Source organism: Stigmatopora nigra, chromosome 9 (genome assembly GCF_051989575.1).
Source record: "Stigmatopora nigra isolate UIUO_SnigA chromosome 9, RoL_Snig_1.1, whole genome shotgun sequence".
NCBI classification, from domain to species: Eukaryota; Metazoa; Chordata; class Actinopteri; order Syngnathiformes; family Syngnathidae; genus Stigmatopora; species Stigmatopora nigra.
This window is the reverse complement of record NC_135516.1, coordinates 14,738,604-14,755,008: the sequence shown is the minus strand read 5'-3', so window position 1 is coordinate 14,755,008 and position 16,405 is coordinate 14,738,604. Positions and strand designations below refer to the sequence as shown.

The 16,405-nt window shown below is 48.1% G+C and overlaps 2 protein-coding genes and 1 long non-coding RNA gene across 3 annotated transcripts; all 3 read right to left on the bottom strand.

Annotated features, from left to right (window-relative positions):
• Nucleotides 1–64: 64 nt before the first annotated feature.
• Nucleotides 65–13,091, bottom strand: esyt2a (extended synaptotagmin-like protein 2a). Its single transcript, XM_077724561.1, has 24 exons — nt 12,851–13,091; nt 8,835–9,079; nt 7,057–7,414; nt 6,159–6,200; nt 5,886–6,020; nt 5,728–5,804; nt 5,582–5,654; nt 5,418–5,507; nt 5,011–5,066; nt 4,192–4,312; nt 3,952–4,128; nt 3,802–3,884; nt 3,687–3,735; nt 3,357–3,446; nt 2,915–3,010; nt 2,746–2,820; nt 2,590–2,676; nt 2,357–2,509; nt 1,830–2,146; nt 1,653–1,751; nt 1,426–1,557; nt 1,240–1,345; nt 1,108–1,157; nt 65–1,007 (listed from the first exon to the last, which is right to left on the bottom strand). Exons 3-24 carry the CDS (start codon nt 7,405–7,407, stop codon nt 962–964), a joined length of 2,505 nt encoding a protein of 834 aa, XP_077580687.1. The 5' UTR covers nt 7,408–7,414; nt 8,835–9,079; nt 12,851–13,091; the 3' UTR covers nt 65–961.
• Nucleotides 13,092–13,353: 262 nt separating this feature from the next.
• On the bottom strand, nt 13,354–14,124 carry LOC144201952 (uncharacterized). Its single transcript, XR_013327429.1, has 4 exons — nt 14,062–14,124; nt 13,923–13,990; nt 13,803–13,837; nt 13,354–13,737 (listed from the first exon to the last, which is right to left on the bottom strand). It is a non-coding gene; the product is annotated as an uncharacterized LOC144201952 (long non-coding RNA).
• A 55-nt stretch (nt 14,125–14,179) lies between these two features.
• On the bottom strand, nt 14,180–16,396 carry tmem71 (transmembrane protein 71). Its single transcript, XM_077723565.1, has 6 exons — nt 16,133–16,396; nt 15,437–15,545; nt 15,264–15,309; nt 14,988–15,197; nt 14,716–14,924; nt 14,180–14,424 (listed from the first exon to the last, which is right to left on the bottom strand). Exons 2-6 carry the CDS (start codon nt 15,465–15,467, stop codon nt 14,180–14,182), a joined length of 741 nt encoding a protein of 246 aa, XP_077579691.1. The 5' UTR covers nt 15,468–15,545; nt 16,133–16,396.
• Nucleotides 16,397–16,405: the final 9 nt, after the last annotated feature.

Below are 16,405 nucleotides of genomic sequence, written 5' to 3'. Positions count from 1 at the left end.
AGGTAAACTACAGAAATGTAGAACTCATTTAGGCACCATAACAGAACACAAGCTGAAAATAAAAGATGGTCATTTTCTTGTCTTTATTCCAAAAACATTCTTAAGTCTATAGTACAAGGAAGCTGTTTGTGGGTCACGGCAACTTATTAAGGCACAAAAGGAAGGAGCATTTTTTTAGTGACCCGTTCAAATAAAAGCAGAGGCTTACTTTGAAATGTGTTTCCAACAGGATTCAAATTTCAGTATAAGACGCTAATGATGAACTTGACTTAAGACTGTGAGTAAACCATGTAAATATCTAAACAATTTAAAAACGTTAATGCCAGTGACGACGATACACGTCCAATCCATTTTGAATGGGAAGGCAGGAATGAATATTTACCACCCCTACGCAAAAAGGATTGGACATCTATCGTGATAAACGGCAGTCAATGGGTAACTTAATATTACTTCTAACATAAAAAAAAGAAATACAAAAAAACATAAATCGCCATTAAATGTGCTGATACATGATACATATTCATATTTTGACAAAATCTACAGATGGATGCAAGTTGGCTATAATGTTTATACGTATACATATATCGTGTTATCCCTAATAAACGCGGTAGGAAAACATTTTGTGATATTTTCAAAGGCAATTTGCAATTTAAAGCTAAACAAATTTGCTATATTAATTAAAAATAAATCTTTGGTTTCTACGGCTTCATGACTTTTATCCAAATCATAATATTAGCAAAAAAATAAGGTCAAAATATCTGCTTTTGTAAGAAAATTCAATGGCTGGCGCAGGAAAATAAAAAAAATAAATAAAAAGGAATCTTCTTTAAGCACAGTGGCACACATCTACAAAAATGATAATCATTTTTGAATATCATTTCTAAAAAAAGATGGGCATTTCCCTTTTTGGTCGCTAGGGGCGCTATGTAGGCTGCTCCCGGAGGGATAGACGATTAAGACTTTAAAGATGGTGAGGCTTCCTTTGGCCATCTTCACTCAGATCATACCTGGAGTTCAAAATAAAAAAAAATTAAAAATTTGACATATTATGGGCTAAATAATGGGAATTCTTTGTATTTTGTGGGAGATGACGGGATGCTAACTGACCATTGCGTCCAACCCTTGGCCGTGTCCTCGGGATTCAAACTCACCAACGCCTGATGGACAAAAAACGTCATTCTATTAAACATTAGAGAGGGACAATTTTGGAAGGGAGGAAAAAAAGAAAAAGAAAAATACCTTTCCCAGAAGGCCTTTGTGCCTCGACAACAGGCCTCCGCCGTTCTTGACGGCCACGTCCAGCGTCCTCCTGTGGAGCTCCACCAACGACACGCTGAACTCGAACCTGGTCACCGCAAGCAAAAAAATAAAAAAATAAATGTATCTCAAACCTCCAACCACCAGGGGGCGCCACCCGCCACTCACGTCTGCTCGTAAACGGGGTTGAGCGTTTTCTTGAACGTGTGAGTTTTCCTCCGTCCCGATCGCCGCTTGTCAGGAAGCAAGTAGAGACGGACGTACGGGTCCGAGCCGTGGTCGCTGAACGAGATCAGGTTCCTGGATGCCGGCAGAAGGAAGAAAAATACAAAAATGGCCTCCAATTTGACAGCATTCCATTTTTTGATGTGGTTTAGCGTGTGGTTGCGAGATACCTGCAGGCGTGGACCGTCACCACCAACTTGTTCTTCTGGGAGCTGTGGACTACGCTTAGTTGAATCTCGCCCAGGGGGAAGTAGTTGAGCCCAGAGCCACTGAAACAGGAACAAAATAGCCAGGTTAAAATGGCCAATGTCATAGACATAGCCATTTTGGAGAAAGAGCCCACTTACTTGTGCATCTGCTGGAGTCTCTGTTGCAACTCCTGAGCCGCCAACGGGTTGGAGATGTCCGAGGCGATACTGGGCGTGGCCTCTTTGGCCCCTTCCGGGAAAAGCTGCGACCCCGAGTGGGACCAACTGGGCTCCCTCTGCCGCGGGGCCTCGTCCTCTTCCCGCCGTTGCCGCCGCCTCAAGACGTCCTGGGCCGAAGCGGAGGCCGAGCGCGGGATGGTGTCGGGGGCCGGCTCCGTGGGGTCGCCCCGGGCCGGCGTCCGGTCCCGCTCGGACCCGGGGGAGGCCACTTCGCCTTCTTCTTCCAGACATAACACCTGAAAGCGCAGTTTATCGTTAATAGATGTCCAAACAATTGGAACTGGGAGTTGAAATGGATTGGACAGTCTACAAACTCAATCAAATCCAAATGAAAGTTTCTGGTGTGAGAGTTTATTCACACTTTTTTTTTTAATCCAGTTATTTTAATCCATTTATAATAAAAAAATCTAAATATTCTATCTAAAATGGGATGAAATGGGTCATACCCGCAGAGCCATCTTCATCTTGAGGCAGGATCCGGGTCCCGAGTTGCGCAGGGGAAACTGCTGCTGCAGTGTCATATCCGGCGCCTCCAGCAGGCGGCTCAGGGGTACGACGAGGGTCCCCAAGGAGCAGTCGTCGTGCTTGGCGTCTTTCACCTGACGGAAGGAAGGAAGGACAAGTGAGGGGAGTTGAACTCTTCTTCTGTCCTCCCTTCATCCCTTCCTTTCTTCCTTACCTCCACTTCCAGATCTTGAGTCCTGGGATTGTGGATGAAGAAGGAGAAGGCTTCTTCCCAGACGGGCTCGTCGGTTTTGTAGCGCGTCTGCAATTCAAACGTTTATCTTTCATTTTTGACAAAAATAAATAATATGAAGTCCAATTTTGGGCTGACCTTGCTCTCGTTGGACTTGTTAGCCACTCGAAGCTCCACGAAAGGACTGGGATCGCTGGTCACTTTTTTCCCGGCCTGCAACCAACGCCAGAAATGCATCGACGACAACCACAAAGGTCAGATTGGAGATTTCTTTCTTAGTATGTGCTTGTGTTTTTTTTTCACTCACGGGGAGGTGTTTGGCCGAGTCCAAGAAGACCACCAACAGCGCCGAGGAGGGGCCCTCGTTGGCTTTGCCGCGGTCGGCGCGGATGGCGGCCAGAGCCTGTCCAAACGGCGGATTACATTAGATCACCGGTGTCAAAGTGGCGGCCCGCGGGCCAACTGTGGCCCACCGGATCATTTTGTGCGGCCCGAGAGAGTAAATGATGAGTACCGACTTTCTGTTTTAGAATCAATTTCAAATGAAGAGTATAGATGTATATTACATTTCATGATTTTCCCACTTTTAAATCAATTGTCAATTTTTAATCCATTTTTTTAAAAAAGCTATTTAAAAAAAGCTAAAATAAGCATTGTTTTAGATCTATAAAAAATGGAATATTCAGGGATTTTAATCCATTTATAAAACAAAAATATCAAAATATTGAATAATACTACCCAAATCTGACCTGGTCCAGCTTGTCGGGCGTGGCCAAAAGAGACAACCACTCCAGCCTCAGGTGCAACTTCCCGGTGGCGACGTCGTCCAGACTGAACCACTGGGCAAGAAAACAACATTCATAAAATGGGGAACATTTGCAAATCATGACTTACTGTATTTTAACGACTATAAGGCGCACATAAAAATCTTACATTTTCTCCAAAATAAACAGGGTGCCTTATAATTCAGTGCACTTTATATATGGACCGTTGCCTTTAAATGCGATGCGCCATATAGTGGTGAAAATACAGTAACTAAAGGGTTATTGATCCATTTCTAGATGCATCAGCCCACTCACCTCGTCCACTTTCCGCTCTTTGGCCAACTCGCCCACGTCGATGGTGACGCTGGAAACAAAAGCAAATCAGCCTCCCTTCTCATTGGACGTCTGCTCGCCACAAACGTAGCGTTACCTTCCCAGCCTGTCGTCTTTGTCGGTGTCTTCGTCGTAGAGTTGCACTTCCACATTCTGCCCGGCGGGGTCCATCACTTCGGCCTGCCAGGCGCAAGCCGAGGGTGAGCGGGCGCCGCCCCGAAGCCCCGCCCCTTCGCCGTGACCTCACCTCGTAGACGGCGTTCCACTTGGGGTTGACCGTGTCGTGGATGACTTTGCTCTGGAAAAGTTGGTTTCCCACCCGGATGACGCCGTAGGGGTCCGACTTGCCCTTGATGAGACCGCCAAGGAACTTGTCCTTGCCCACCAGGTCCTGGCCTTCCAGGAAGTGGATGCGGAGGATGCCCTGGGGGACAGAGGCGGGTTAGCATAACAGCTAATAGGAGTGGGCGGCTGGGCTTTGTCGTACTTGGGGGACGGGGAAGAGGAGCTGCTCCAGTTGGGACTCGCCCACCAGGGGGATGCTGATGCGGTTGGGGAGCACCAGGATGCCCGCGATGATGTCCTGGATCAGGTTGTCGCACAGCCCGCTGGACATAAGAAGGAATACAGCGCTTAAAACGTTTGACATTTTGAACACCATCATCAGACTCGGGTTGGTCAGATCTTGCGCAGTGTGACCAACAGAGGGCGTCTAATGGACCCACTATAACAATAACCAGCTCTTTTCAACCTTATTTTGTGATTTGAAACGAGTTTATCATGAATATTTGTTCATTTGCTGCCATCCCTCCCACTTCAAATGGATCATGGCTGTAAATTTTGAGGCATTTCAGGTCATTTTCTGTGTATTTTCGTCCATTCTGGGCCCCTTCTTATTGATTTTGGGGCTCGCGCAAGTGGCTTCCTTTTTGTATCGTTTCTGCCTGTGAAGTGGCGCCCAATCTCCAGCAGGGGGCAGCGCGATTATAGCAAATTCTCTTCCTTCCGCAATCGGCATGTACGTTCATTCTAAGTTGGGTGTGTTCCCTTGGCACGAGAACGCGCATTCCACAAAGGAAACGCCCACAATCACACTTACTCGCGCCACGCCAAGTCTGAAAGTGAAAAAAAGGGCGTGGTCGGGGCAAGTCAACCGCCCGACCGCGCGCACGCCGGCCTGCGCGTGACAGAGAAGCCCCAAAAAAACCCGTCAGACGGGGAAGGCGACATTCTGCCAGTCGCTCTGGGGTGAAAACAAACAGGAAGCCAATGGGAAGCGCCACAAAAAACAAAAAAAATCACATACTTGAGCCCGGGAATGTCCAGGATGTTGGTTAGACCTGTCCAGTTGAGATCCAGGAGCTGAAAGACACATTTGGAGAATCATCTTTTGCACATTCTCATGTTGATATCGATCAAGGCCGTGATTGGCTCAAATTACAGCTCTATGCTAGAAAAAAAAGAGCTGCCAAATAGTACGGATCTTCCATAGTTGGCTATGTTCGTTTTTACCAAACTACTTAATATGCATTTTGCATCAAAATTATTTTTTTCAAAAGCATTTTTTCCAGCAATTAACATGAAAAAGAAAAGAAAATGTTAATTGCTCTTATTTTTGGCTGGGCATTTAAACTTTGGAATTGACTGATAAATCCCACATCTGCATATCTGGCAACAAACTCAATGGAATGACATCATCAACATGGGACTTACGGGTTTTTGGAGAAAGAAGACAGAGAGCGCTCCGATCAGTGGCATGTCTCCAAGGAGAGGCTCCATCACCACCCGCATCACGCCGTGAAGCTGCAAGACCAGAGGCGCCGTCACTTTGCGTTTTTAAAGAGAAAAAGTGGCCAGAAGACAAGATGGCCGCTTACCTGGATGCTCTTGATTCCTCCCCTGCAGTAGTACTTCTTGACATCTACGTCAATCTCCGTGTTTCCCGCAAAACTGCAAAAGAAGTACAGTAATCCCTCGATTATTGCAAATTCCGGATTTTTGGACGCAGACATGAATGTCCCACCTGATCTGCAAGTCCATGATCACCTGCCTCTTGTCCACATTCTCCGTGTAAACCTTGACGCCGTTCACCCGGATAGGCTACAAAAAAAAATGAAAATAAAAAGATGAGCGTTCAGGGCAAGACACGCCATTGGCCGACGGCACCTGGCCGACGCCCACCTTGTCGCCCATGTCGATCTTGGAGAAGCAGAAGGATGCCAGGTAGGGGCTGGCCCCCCGCACAGCCGGTTCGATGCTGTCCCGGAACAACTTGTCCACAAACTGGCAGATGAACGGCCACATCTGCTTCACCGTCTGCCAGGAAATGACACGACCTCCATTTTTCCACTTAATGCCATATATGGACTACCGTATTTTCAGAACTATAAGGCGCACCTAAAAGTCTTAAATGGTCTCCAACATATAGTCGTGAAAATACGGTAAAACAATTACCTTATTGAGCCATTCCACTCTCTCCACGTCCGGATAATGAACCTGTGGAGACAAGGTCAAAGTTTGTTTAACTGGGATTGAAATGGGGTCGTATTGTCGTTGTTGTTGTTGTTCATGTGGACACTAAATTCAAAGTCATTTCACAATTTTCAATGAAACTAGTTTATGCAACAAAAAAAAAAAAGGCTCGACGACACGAAAGGCCAATTATGATTTCTTTGACAGCTTTGAAGAACGTAGACCCGTTGCCCTCCCGCTGTTACGTTCCTCTGCATTGTTGCCATTCTCGCCCCGCCCGAGGCCTCACGAGACGGGCGTCGTAGCCCCGCCCACGGGCCGGGTGTCCAATCGTTTGGCTTCTCAAAACTGCCGGGAATTTCAGGGAGTTTTTCTCCGGGAGACGTCCGAAACAAAAGTGGGCGGAGTGAGCGTTAGCCATTTTAGAAAGTCTTCCAAAGTCAGTGAAATTAAAAAAGTAGCCCTGCCGTTAGTTTAATGAATGGACGTGAAAGTGGGCGGAGCAAATGTTTTTCAAATGCGAGTGGATGCACAAATATTGGCCCAAATTTAACAGTAAATCAGCCATTTTAGGCTGTAAAATGAAATCTGTCGCCCCTGACGCTAGTTTAATTGATGAAAACAAAAGTGGGCGGTCCCTAACATACACCAAAAACAACAAATTGCACCAAAATGAGCCCCAGTTGCTGCTTTAGGGAAAATTCAAAAATGACGGACACTAAAAAGACATCGGGATGAACGTGATATGCCCAGAATGTAACAGGAAGTCGGCCATTTTGATTCAATCTGATAAAATGACACGCTGGTCAAGAATGGGGCGGGGCCGCCTATCATAACAGGAAGTTGGAAAAAAACATTCTCCAGGACCCCGAACACTCACCCACGGCGGCAGCTCGGTGGTGGGCAGCGCCTTCTTGACGACGGCGTCCCGGTGCTCCAGGAAGGCCAAGGCGCGATTGACATGGTGGTCCCGGTCGCCGTGGGCTCGCCTCCAGTAGAAAAGGGCGGCCAGTCCGATCAGGACCCAACTGAAGCTAAACTCCAAGTAGCCCAGGACGTAGATGGGCAGGATGGTGGCGAAGGTCTTGCCGAACTTGACCCACATCTCCGCCACGTCCGTCAGGGACGAGCCCACCCCGCCCGAGGGCTCTTCCGGCGGGGGGCCGGTAGAGGGCGCCCTTTGGGGCGTGGGGGCCCGTCCATCCGGGGCTGGCGTCCCGCTGTTACTCATGTCCCCTCTGGGAAAGCAAAACGATGCATTTACCACCAGGGCCATTCTTCCTACCTCATTCCCGACCACTTTTACTTTGAAAAACAGGAGGCATTTAGCCCATAGGCTCGCACGTAACCACCAGTAAGTGAATCATATTCGCTAATGTAGCACATGAGTTTATCATTAGCTGACGTCCAAGTGGAAGGCGGCAGCCATTGAACAAAACAATGTTTATTTTAGTTATATTTTTTGATTTTACAAAATGATTTTTGAACTAAAAACTGAAAAAAATGATTAAAAATGACAATTATTGATTTAAAAGGGGGAAATCAGGAAATGTAATATACATCTATACTCTTAATTTGAATTTGATCCTAGAACAAAAAGTCGACACTTATGATTGACTTTCTCGGGCCACATTTGGCCCCCGGGCCGCCACTTTGACACCGGTGCAGTAAGTGAATTGTATTCGCTAATGTAGCACATTCCAATTCAATTTCTGATCAGGAACATCCCTATTTCATACTAATTGAACGTCAATGGCAGATGAAGAGTTAAAAAAATGTCTCTCCCACTAATTTGTTTACGTGACGTGTTCATCCCAAAATGGGACAACTCAGTTGTTGCTTTTCTCCCTTCTTTAAACTTTGACTTAATCTTGCAACATAATTCTCACGATGATAGGAAAATACATGTTTCCATTTAGGAAAGGCTGGTTTAAATCACGTGACATGACCCAAATAAAAAAAATGACTCATAAATCCTTGGGGAGGAAAAAAAATCCCTCCTTGTAAGGAAATAGTAAGTCACTGATGTCTTTCAAGTGCATAAAACTTAAACAACAACTAAAAAGTGATACTACCAACGTTGTCATTGTTTATTTATTTTAAATAAAAAGGCAAGTTCCCATTGCCAGTGACGTCATTTAACTTGCGACGTCATTCAAGTTGCATCGCCATTCCACGCTTTACGAACAAAACTAGCAACTTTTCCTCGATTATCACACGATAAAACCGGTCTGAAACCAAACTATAAATTCCGCTGCACTCCAAAACGTTGCCTGATCTCTCTTATTTCACTTTAAAAAGTGACGTCCAGCTCCTTGTAGTATGTAGCCACAATTCTGGAACCGACATCACGTCATGTTCGAAACCCAGCCTTTAATCCTCTGCAAAGCCCCACTTTTGCACCTATGCCGTATGAAACATGACCTTCTAGTAAAAAAAAATGAGTGGGCGAGTCTTTATCACCAAAAGTCTGGCAATGACTAAAAAGCGTGCAAACGTAAAACTAGCCAAAATTTCCATGGAAGTAGGTACCTACGTCGTGACGTTATACCACATAAGTGACACGTTGAAGGACTTAGCGAAGGAGCACGGAAAAAGAAAACAAAACACAGCAAGGTTGAACTTCTTGCGAGTAAAAAACAAATGCGTCACACTTACCAGAATGCGCATTCGTTCTTCAACGACCTCAAATGGAGCAGCGAGGACGTGCGGTAGTCGTCATGCCGACCGACTCGACTCCCCCTCGGCGACTCGGCTCATCCCGATGTGAGTGTGGAGGAGCCAAGCCAAGCCTCGCCCCGGCCCGGCCCGGCCCAGCTAGGCAGGAAGCTGTCATGGCCGGGGAGAGGTTTGGAGAGGTCGGCCTCCATCCGCTTGGGCTTGCTGCGGGACATTGGCGCGACCTGGTGGACACATGGAGAACAACATGTTTTATTTCTCTCTGTGATATTCTCCCCATTTTTTCTTTAAATATTGTACACTTGTCAATACAGGGTAAACCCGTTTTCAATTTTTTTTAAATAAAAATTTCTTATAAAAAGGCTGCAACGACCAGTACGTCCATATTTTGTCTTCCGCCTCACCCAATAGCGCACAGGTCTCAAAGTGGCGGCCTGGGGGCCAAATGTGGCCCGCCGCATCATTTTGTGTGACACGGGAAAGTCAATGGTGAGTGTCGACTTTCTGTTTTAGGATCTAATTCAAATGAAGTATAGAAAGTATAGTATAGAAAAATATATAAATATGTATTTTAATAAAAGCTAAAATAAACATTGTTTTAGATCTCTAAAAAACTGAATATTCCGGGCTTTTAATCCATTTATAAAATATTATATCTAAAATAGTCCGACCTATGTGAAATCGCAAGTGCGAGAAGATCATTGAAAACCTAAAAAAAATACACATACAACCTTTACACTGGCCATTTTTAGGTTGTAGCGCTACTTGACTTGTCCGGGACCGGCTCCCATTCAGGTCGGTTAAAAAAAAAAAAAGAGGGCGACATCTGTCACAACAGCAGACTTCTGGGGCGCCACCCCCTCAAAGGCGCGTTTGTCACAAACACGACATCACGTTTAATCGAGAAGCGACGTCACGCCGACATCAAACGCGACATCGCGACGGAAAGCGCCCTGGCGGGTCGGCGCTCGCCCGCCGTTGTTTTCGACCTTTTTTTTCCCCGTTTTTTTTTTTGGGGCGGACACCCGCCCCGAACCGAGCCGAGCCCGACCCCGCCCGCGGCTCGCGTCGAGATGGACAGCGACTCCACGTACATCTCCAGCCAGGTCCTGCTGTCCCTGACGGAGAAACACTTTTTGAAGATCACGCCGGCCCACTGGGCCCTGCTGGCGGCGGGCGTGCGAGACCCGGCCGTGGACATGATCCTGGCCGACATGTGCGGCGAGATCGTGCAGACGGTGGCCACCGAGGTGCTGCGTCTGGTGGTGCCGGTGCTGGTGGAGCACCTGGAGGGGCGGGCCTCGCCCGACGAGATGAGCAGCGCCATCGAGCGCTGCACGCCGCAGCTGGGCGACAGCCTGATGAGCACCTTCGCCGCCGCCGCCGACGTGCCCGAGGTGGAGTTTGTGGGCGCCCGGCCCTTCACGGCGCTGGTGGAGAAGGAGGCCAGCGTGCGCATGAACTCGGTGCTGAGCTCGGCGCTGAGCGGCAACGAGGGCCAGTCGGAGCTGTACGTCAACGCCTCCATGTCCAACGTCAACACGCTCTACGAGATGGTCAACCACGCCCACAAGTGCCTGTCCTACCTGAGCAAGATGACGCAGCGCTTCTACCGCATGAGCGGCCTGACGCCGGTGGACGCCGAGGCGGCCGCCCGCTCGGTGGCCGCCATCCTGCTCAAGTGGGCCAAGGAGGGGCGCGAGGAGCCCGGCGAGGAGGCCTCGCGCCGCTCGCAGGACGCCAGCGCCGCCGCCGACGACATCGTGCAGACCATGGTGCAGCTGCAGCGGCGGGCGGCCGACGGGGCCTCCTCCTCGCGGGTCTTCGCCAACCCCTGCATCGACATGAGCGCCGTGCTGGCCAAGGTCAAGCGCTTCTTCTCCTCGCGGCCCAAGTCGTCGGCCCGCAGCGACGAGCTGGTGGTGCGCAGCTCGCTCAACACGGTGGGCCGCTCGCGCTTCCAGAAGATGATGGCGGGCCTGAAGAGCATGTTCACCAAGTCGGAGCCGCCCTTCGTGGTCAGCCTGCCCACCTGCAGCTCGGGGCGGCGGCGGGCCACCGGCAGCGGGCGCAAGACCTCGCGCTCGGCCTCGCGCCCGCTCTCCGAGGACGAGCTGAGCAGCAAGTTCGACAGCCTGACCTCCAACCTGGCCGACTGGGAGCCCGAGACCTGCACGGAGGAGGAGCGCCGCCAGCTGACCGACACCGTCTACGAGCACCTGATGGCGGCGCAGGAGGACGGCGGCATGTCGGTCAAGCAGCACGCCTACTGCAACGTGCTCTACGCCATCACCGACGACACCATCAAGAAGTACATGCAGCAGCTGCACCTGTGGCTCAAGGTGCTGCGCGTCAACGCCAAGAGCCGGGTGGAGGTCTCGGGCGCCCTCAACGAGATCGACTCGCTCATCTCCGACCTGAGCCGCAGCCCCGACGAGGACGGCGCCGGGGGCCCCGGCGAGGGCCCGGCCTCGGCCTCGGCCGCCGCCTCCTCCTCTCGCGCCTCTCGTGGCCCCGCCCCCCCGCTCCCCTCCCCTACCGGGAGCATCCACCAGGCCCACATGAGGAGCCTGCTCAGCGCCCTGCTGGTCACCCTGCTCATGCGCCTTTCCTGGAAGTGCCGCTCGGCCACCAAGATCAGCGCCATCCTGCCCGTCATCAAGCGCCTGTCGGAGCGGGCGGTGGAAGAGATCAGCCCCAAGATGGCCGCCGCCCTGGGCGACTTGGACACCTACGACGGCGTCATCCAGGCGGTGGCCCGCGAGCTCTGCAAGGAGTTTGAGTCGGTGGAGATGCCCTCGCTGATCCAGGACCCGGACTTTGACGACACCCTGTTCAGCCACCTCAAGTTGCACCTCCAAGCGCTGAGCGGGGGTGCCGCGCCTCCGTCCGGGAAATTCTTCTCCAACGTGGGCAAGGCTCTCGCCAAGCCTTTCCGCAACCTCTTCCGCTCGGGCGGTCGACCTCAGGCCAAAATCAACTGAACGCCGCCGGCCGCCGTGGCCCGTACGTACGCTCGCTAGATGTCTTAAACGTGCCGACGGGTGGCCATTTTGCGTCAGTGTCGTTCGATAGGCAGACGTACGATATTTATCGCCCAAACCGCAGCGAACCTTCTATTGACATTTTGCATGTCTCTTTTCGCTATAAACTGATCTGTTCTTGCGATATGCATTTTGCCCGATAGGTGGCGCTAATTTTGCTACATTCGTGGGATTCCAAATGCTATGGTAATATACCACCTAAATGTCCCTATAGATAGCAATTAAGCCCCCCGTTACGCAAATGTACGTGCACTGCATGCAAGACAATTAATAAGTAACGACAAATATAATCAATTAAAAAATGCAATTTGTTCTACTAAGAATATTCATCTAAATGGGATTAACTCTTTGATCCCTGAATTTGCATTTAAATGGACATGTAGAATACATAGTAATTTTAAATAGTATTAGTACGCTAAAAACAGAAAAATGATTAAAAAAATAACAATCGAAATTTAAATCCAAATATTTATCAATTTTCAAATAAAGACGAATTAGTTCAAATTTGGTCCTTTTCTAATTAACTGTTATAAACATCTTTTGTTTCTCTGTATTCTCTTGTTACATTGTGCATTTGATCTTTCGATCGCTGCCATCCCTCCCTGTCCAAATGGATTGGACGTCGGTCAATGATCATTTTATGCTTGCAATCCGTATGCTAAAATAGTAGCCGGCAAAGAATCTCCTACACAAGATGGCCTCTAGTTACTTACAATTCCCCTTTAAGACATCTAGCGTTATATATATTAAAATACCCAAAGACAAATATGGAAGCGAAATGTTGTTTAAAGATAAAATTTCAACGTGATTTCTTTTTCACGTGACATTTTAGCGTGCTTTGAGCACCTGTTAATGGTGCATGACACTAAATAAGTAAATTAAAGTAAACAAAGCAACTTTTAGTTTAAGAATGCCACCCCTATTTACATTATAATTTAAAAAATGACTCACCAGTGCAGGTGTGATGATAACGAAGGTCAATTGTTGCAAAACTCCGTTTGATTAAATATTACTTCCATTTGTGCCATGAGGTCCGCTATTTTGTCAGTACGTTCTTCAGAATTAATAAAATTGCTTCTACGTAACCATGTTCTTCATATATATACGCATTCACAACTCTTTAAACTCCGTTATGTTAAAATAAAATACAAAAACGCAACTCCGCAGTGAGGTCATTAGAGGCAGCCATGTTGGATGTTGACATCGCCAACCGGCCGTTGTGATTGGAGGGCGTGAGGTCACATGACCTCAAGATAGGCAAATGCTCCTACGGAACATTGTTCGGATTGGATGTGTGATCACACGTGACCACACCATATGAAAAGTTTACGAAAGAACGATTAGTGTACGTAATTAGTATTTTGTGATTTCAATGTTAAATTATTTCGGCTCTATTGCTAAATGCTAATCTTTTAAGGGGTCTCTGTTGCCTGAACGCCTTAACACAAGACAAGTCTGAATATGATTTTATTATATATAATGGTATAAAAGTATCAAAGCAATGTGCCAATGTTAAGAGCTTATTAAACTAACAATATTAATGAATACACTATTGATATATAAATAAGTGCCTTAAAATGCATGTGCAACTCAATTTCTATTAACTGATATAAATACAAATATTAGTACATGTATAAGTGCTTTAAAACATGCATGAACATTAATTCTCAGCCGACTCCCACTTTAGATGGATTGGACACCTACGTCCAATCCAACCTGCCATTTGAAATGGATTGGACGCTCAGTAGCAACAAACTCAGTATAAAAAACATCTTTTCAATGTTATGGGGAAAAAAATAAATGGCATGGTCCGGTCACTCGTTGCGTGAAGTGATGTCCTGAAAAGGAATATAAACACTTTTAAAAATGAATCTATTAAAAGAGGGGGGGGGGGGTATCTAACCTCGGTCTTGGTACGCCGAGTCCGTCCACGATCGCCTGTAACGACAAGAAGTTGAAATTTAACACAAAATATGATATCTCGGTTCAAAGGTCACGAAATGTCAGCCTGGGCAATACTCACGAAGGCACGCCACCGCCGCCAAGCCGCAAATTGCTGTTAGCACGCTAGCAGCGATTCCCGTCGCACCCCTGGAAACAACACAGCTGATGTTATTTTGAGAGGATTGTCGTGAGTGGGAATTGAAAAGAGCAAAGCTTACCCGGCGGAGACAAACATGGCCGAAATCAGGACAAGGAAAATCAGTAGCAAGAAGCTGCCTGAAAAACAAATGCATTCTTCATTCAATGGCGACATTAATGTCGAAAAAGTACAATTTATTATATCCATATATCCACTCTATCCGTTGCTTTATTTTGAAATTGACCTGAAGATTGCGTGTGCCGTCGCGGATGGCGCCAAGCGGCGCCGTGAAAGACGGGAGGAGGCGGGACCTCCGACAGTCCGCCTAGGGGGGGGTTGGAGCGTTTGGTTCCTTGGCAGATTTCGGATCCAATCTCCTCCTGGATCATCCCTTTGGTGGGCGGGGCCTCCTTGTCGGGAGGTGGGTCCGTTTGACAGGGGTCTGAAAAGACAAAATGTCAACACGGAAGGTGTCAAAGTGGCGGCCCGGGGGCCAAATCTGGCCCGCCACATTTTTTTTCGGGAAAATTAATCATGAGTAGCGACTTTCTGTTCTAGGATCAAATTAGAGTATAGATGTATATTCAATTTTCCGGATTTAGTTCAAAAAATATTTTGTAAAATCTAAAATTATATTTTAAAAAAGTGTTCAAATAAACATTATTTTACGTGAAATTCCAAGTTGACGTTAAAGCGGCCCGCCAACCAACCCGAGTTGGGAAACAACGTTCACCGTAAGCGAAGAAGCTGCAGCCGCCGCCGCCATCGTCATTGTCTTTGTCCACCGGCCAAATCGTTTCTTCCGTCCACAGCTGTTGGTCTCGACGCAAGACGCCGGCCAAAATGGACTCGTCCATCCAGGTCTGGTGGCTCTCGTTCACGTCGCTCAACGGACGTGTCAACGAGGCGCCGCCGCTTTTACGCCGCCGCCTCCGGAAAACTCTGAGAGCACGGGAGTTCAAAATTCAGGCGCAACGGCGGGAATGGACGGACACGCGAACCCACCTGAAAAGATTCTCCTTGTAGGACACGGCGGCGGCGCACGGCCCCAGCGACACGTTGCCGTCCTGGTCCCGCAGGAAGCTGTCGTCGGTCACGGCGTAGTAGCCGTTGGTGAGGAGGCGGGGCGAGAGGCGGCGCCAGATGGACGGGGCGCCGTCCTCCGCCGCGTAGCATATGTAGGAGGAGTCGGGAGACAACAGGGACTCGTCCGGACTGAGAGCCAAACGGCGTTAATGGAGTCGCTGCCTCCGTTCCGCCTTTCGGGGACGGCTTACTTACCTCGGGTGGGCGGGGCTAGACCTCAGCCATCGTCTTATGGGTGAACCTGAACAGAGTAGACATGTTGACTTTTCCGGGCCGCACAAAATGATGCGACGGGCCAGATTTGGCCACCGGGACGCCACTTTGACACACATGTGCAAAGTGAGGAGGAAGACAAAAGATGGACGTACTGGTCGCCGCTCCAGAGAAGAAGAGCGACATCGAACTCCAGGAACTTGTCGCTCTTTAGTCAGACGCGATCCGGGGGGTGATGGTGTCCAATCTTCGCATGGCTGCCCACTAATGGGGAAAACAAAGCATCATTTCGATGCCGTCAATGGCAGTCAAGCATGATTCGGCAAAACCAACCGTCCTATTTAAAATTAATTTTATGTACCAATGTGTAGATGGAAAATGTTGTGGTAACGTGCCCAGGAAGTGGAAACGCTAATTGTATTTATATAAATTAATTTTAAATTAATTGTATGTATTGTTTACTTGCGCTTTACTTCCTGTTTATGTATCTGTCTCTTTCTCGGTGTATCGGTCAAATTCCCAGCAGGCATTGCGGCAAGCTGCTGATGCAGGAACCAATTGCGTCATCGGAAGTGAAAGAAGCCGATGAAAAAGCTACGGATGAATCTTAAACGTTTAAATTTAAAAGCCATCTGGAAATCGGAATCATTTAGCAAGTTGGACAGTTATTTTTAGCAGCGCTCTTCACATATTTGCAACATTAAGTCATCTTTTTTTACGTAATAGACTTGTTTTTACTTGAGGACGGTTAGTTACGTAAAAAAAGTTGTTTTTAAGTGTTCGGTGCGTGGTCGAGTGCGCAGAAAGTGAAATTAGTACACAAAAAATATTGAAAAAGGAATCCACTCCACCTTACATGTCGACGATTGTTAGTCTTCTCAAATTCGGTTTCTGGTTACGAAAGTCAAGCTTATCCTCGTCACTTTGGCGCATGTAAATCTTTTTGATATCCAAATAGAAATGTTTTTTTGCTGGAATCCAATTCGGGCCGTGTCAAAACGTTCCGAGTCGTGCGTCAGACCGGCGGATATCACGTGACCATGGCCAAGGAGGCTTCCCTACGTCACAGACGTGTCAGCGAATGACGCTGCTCAGCGGGACATTCGAGTCGGAGTGCCCGCCCC

Excerpts from the sequence above, each read along its gene's own strand:
- esyt2a (XM_077724561.1), bottom strand. The coding sequence starts at position 7,407 with ATGAGTAACAGCGGGACGCCAGCCCCGGATGGACGGGCCCCCACGCCC. Across the intron at positions 2,677-2,745 it reads ACAAGTCCAACGAGAGCAAG|ACGCGCTACAAAACCGACGA; the intron begins GTCAGCCCAAAA and ends TTTGAATTGCAG. Across the intron at positions 1,558-1,652 it reads GTGACGGTCCACGCCTGCAG|GAACCTGATCTCGTTCAGCG; the intron begins GTATCTCGCAAC and ends GCCGGCATCCAG.
- tmem71 (XM_077723565.1), bottom strand. The coding sequence starts at position 15,467 with ATGTCGCTCTTCTTCTCTGGAGCGGCGACCA. Across the intron at positions 15,198-15,263 it reads TCTAGCCCCGCCCACCCGAG|TCCGGACGAGTCCCTGTTGT; the intron begins GTAAGTAAGCCG and ends TTTGGCTCTCAG. Across the intron at positions 14,925-14,987 it reads TACAAGGAGAATCTTTTCAG|AGTTTTCCGGAGGCGGCGGC; the intron begins GTGGGTTCGCGT and ends CCGTGCTCTCAG.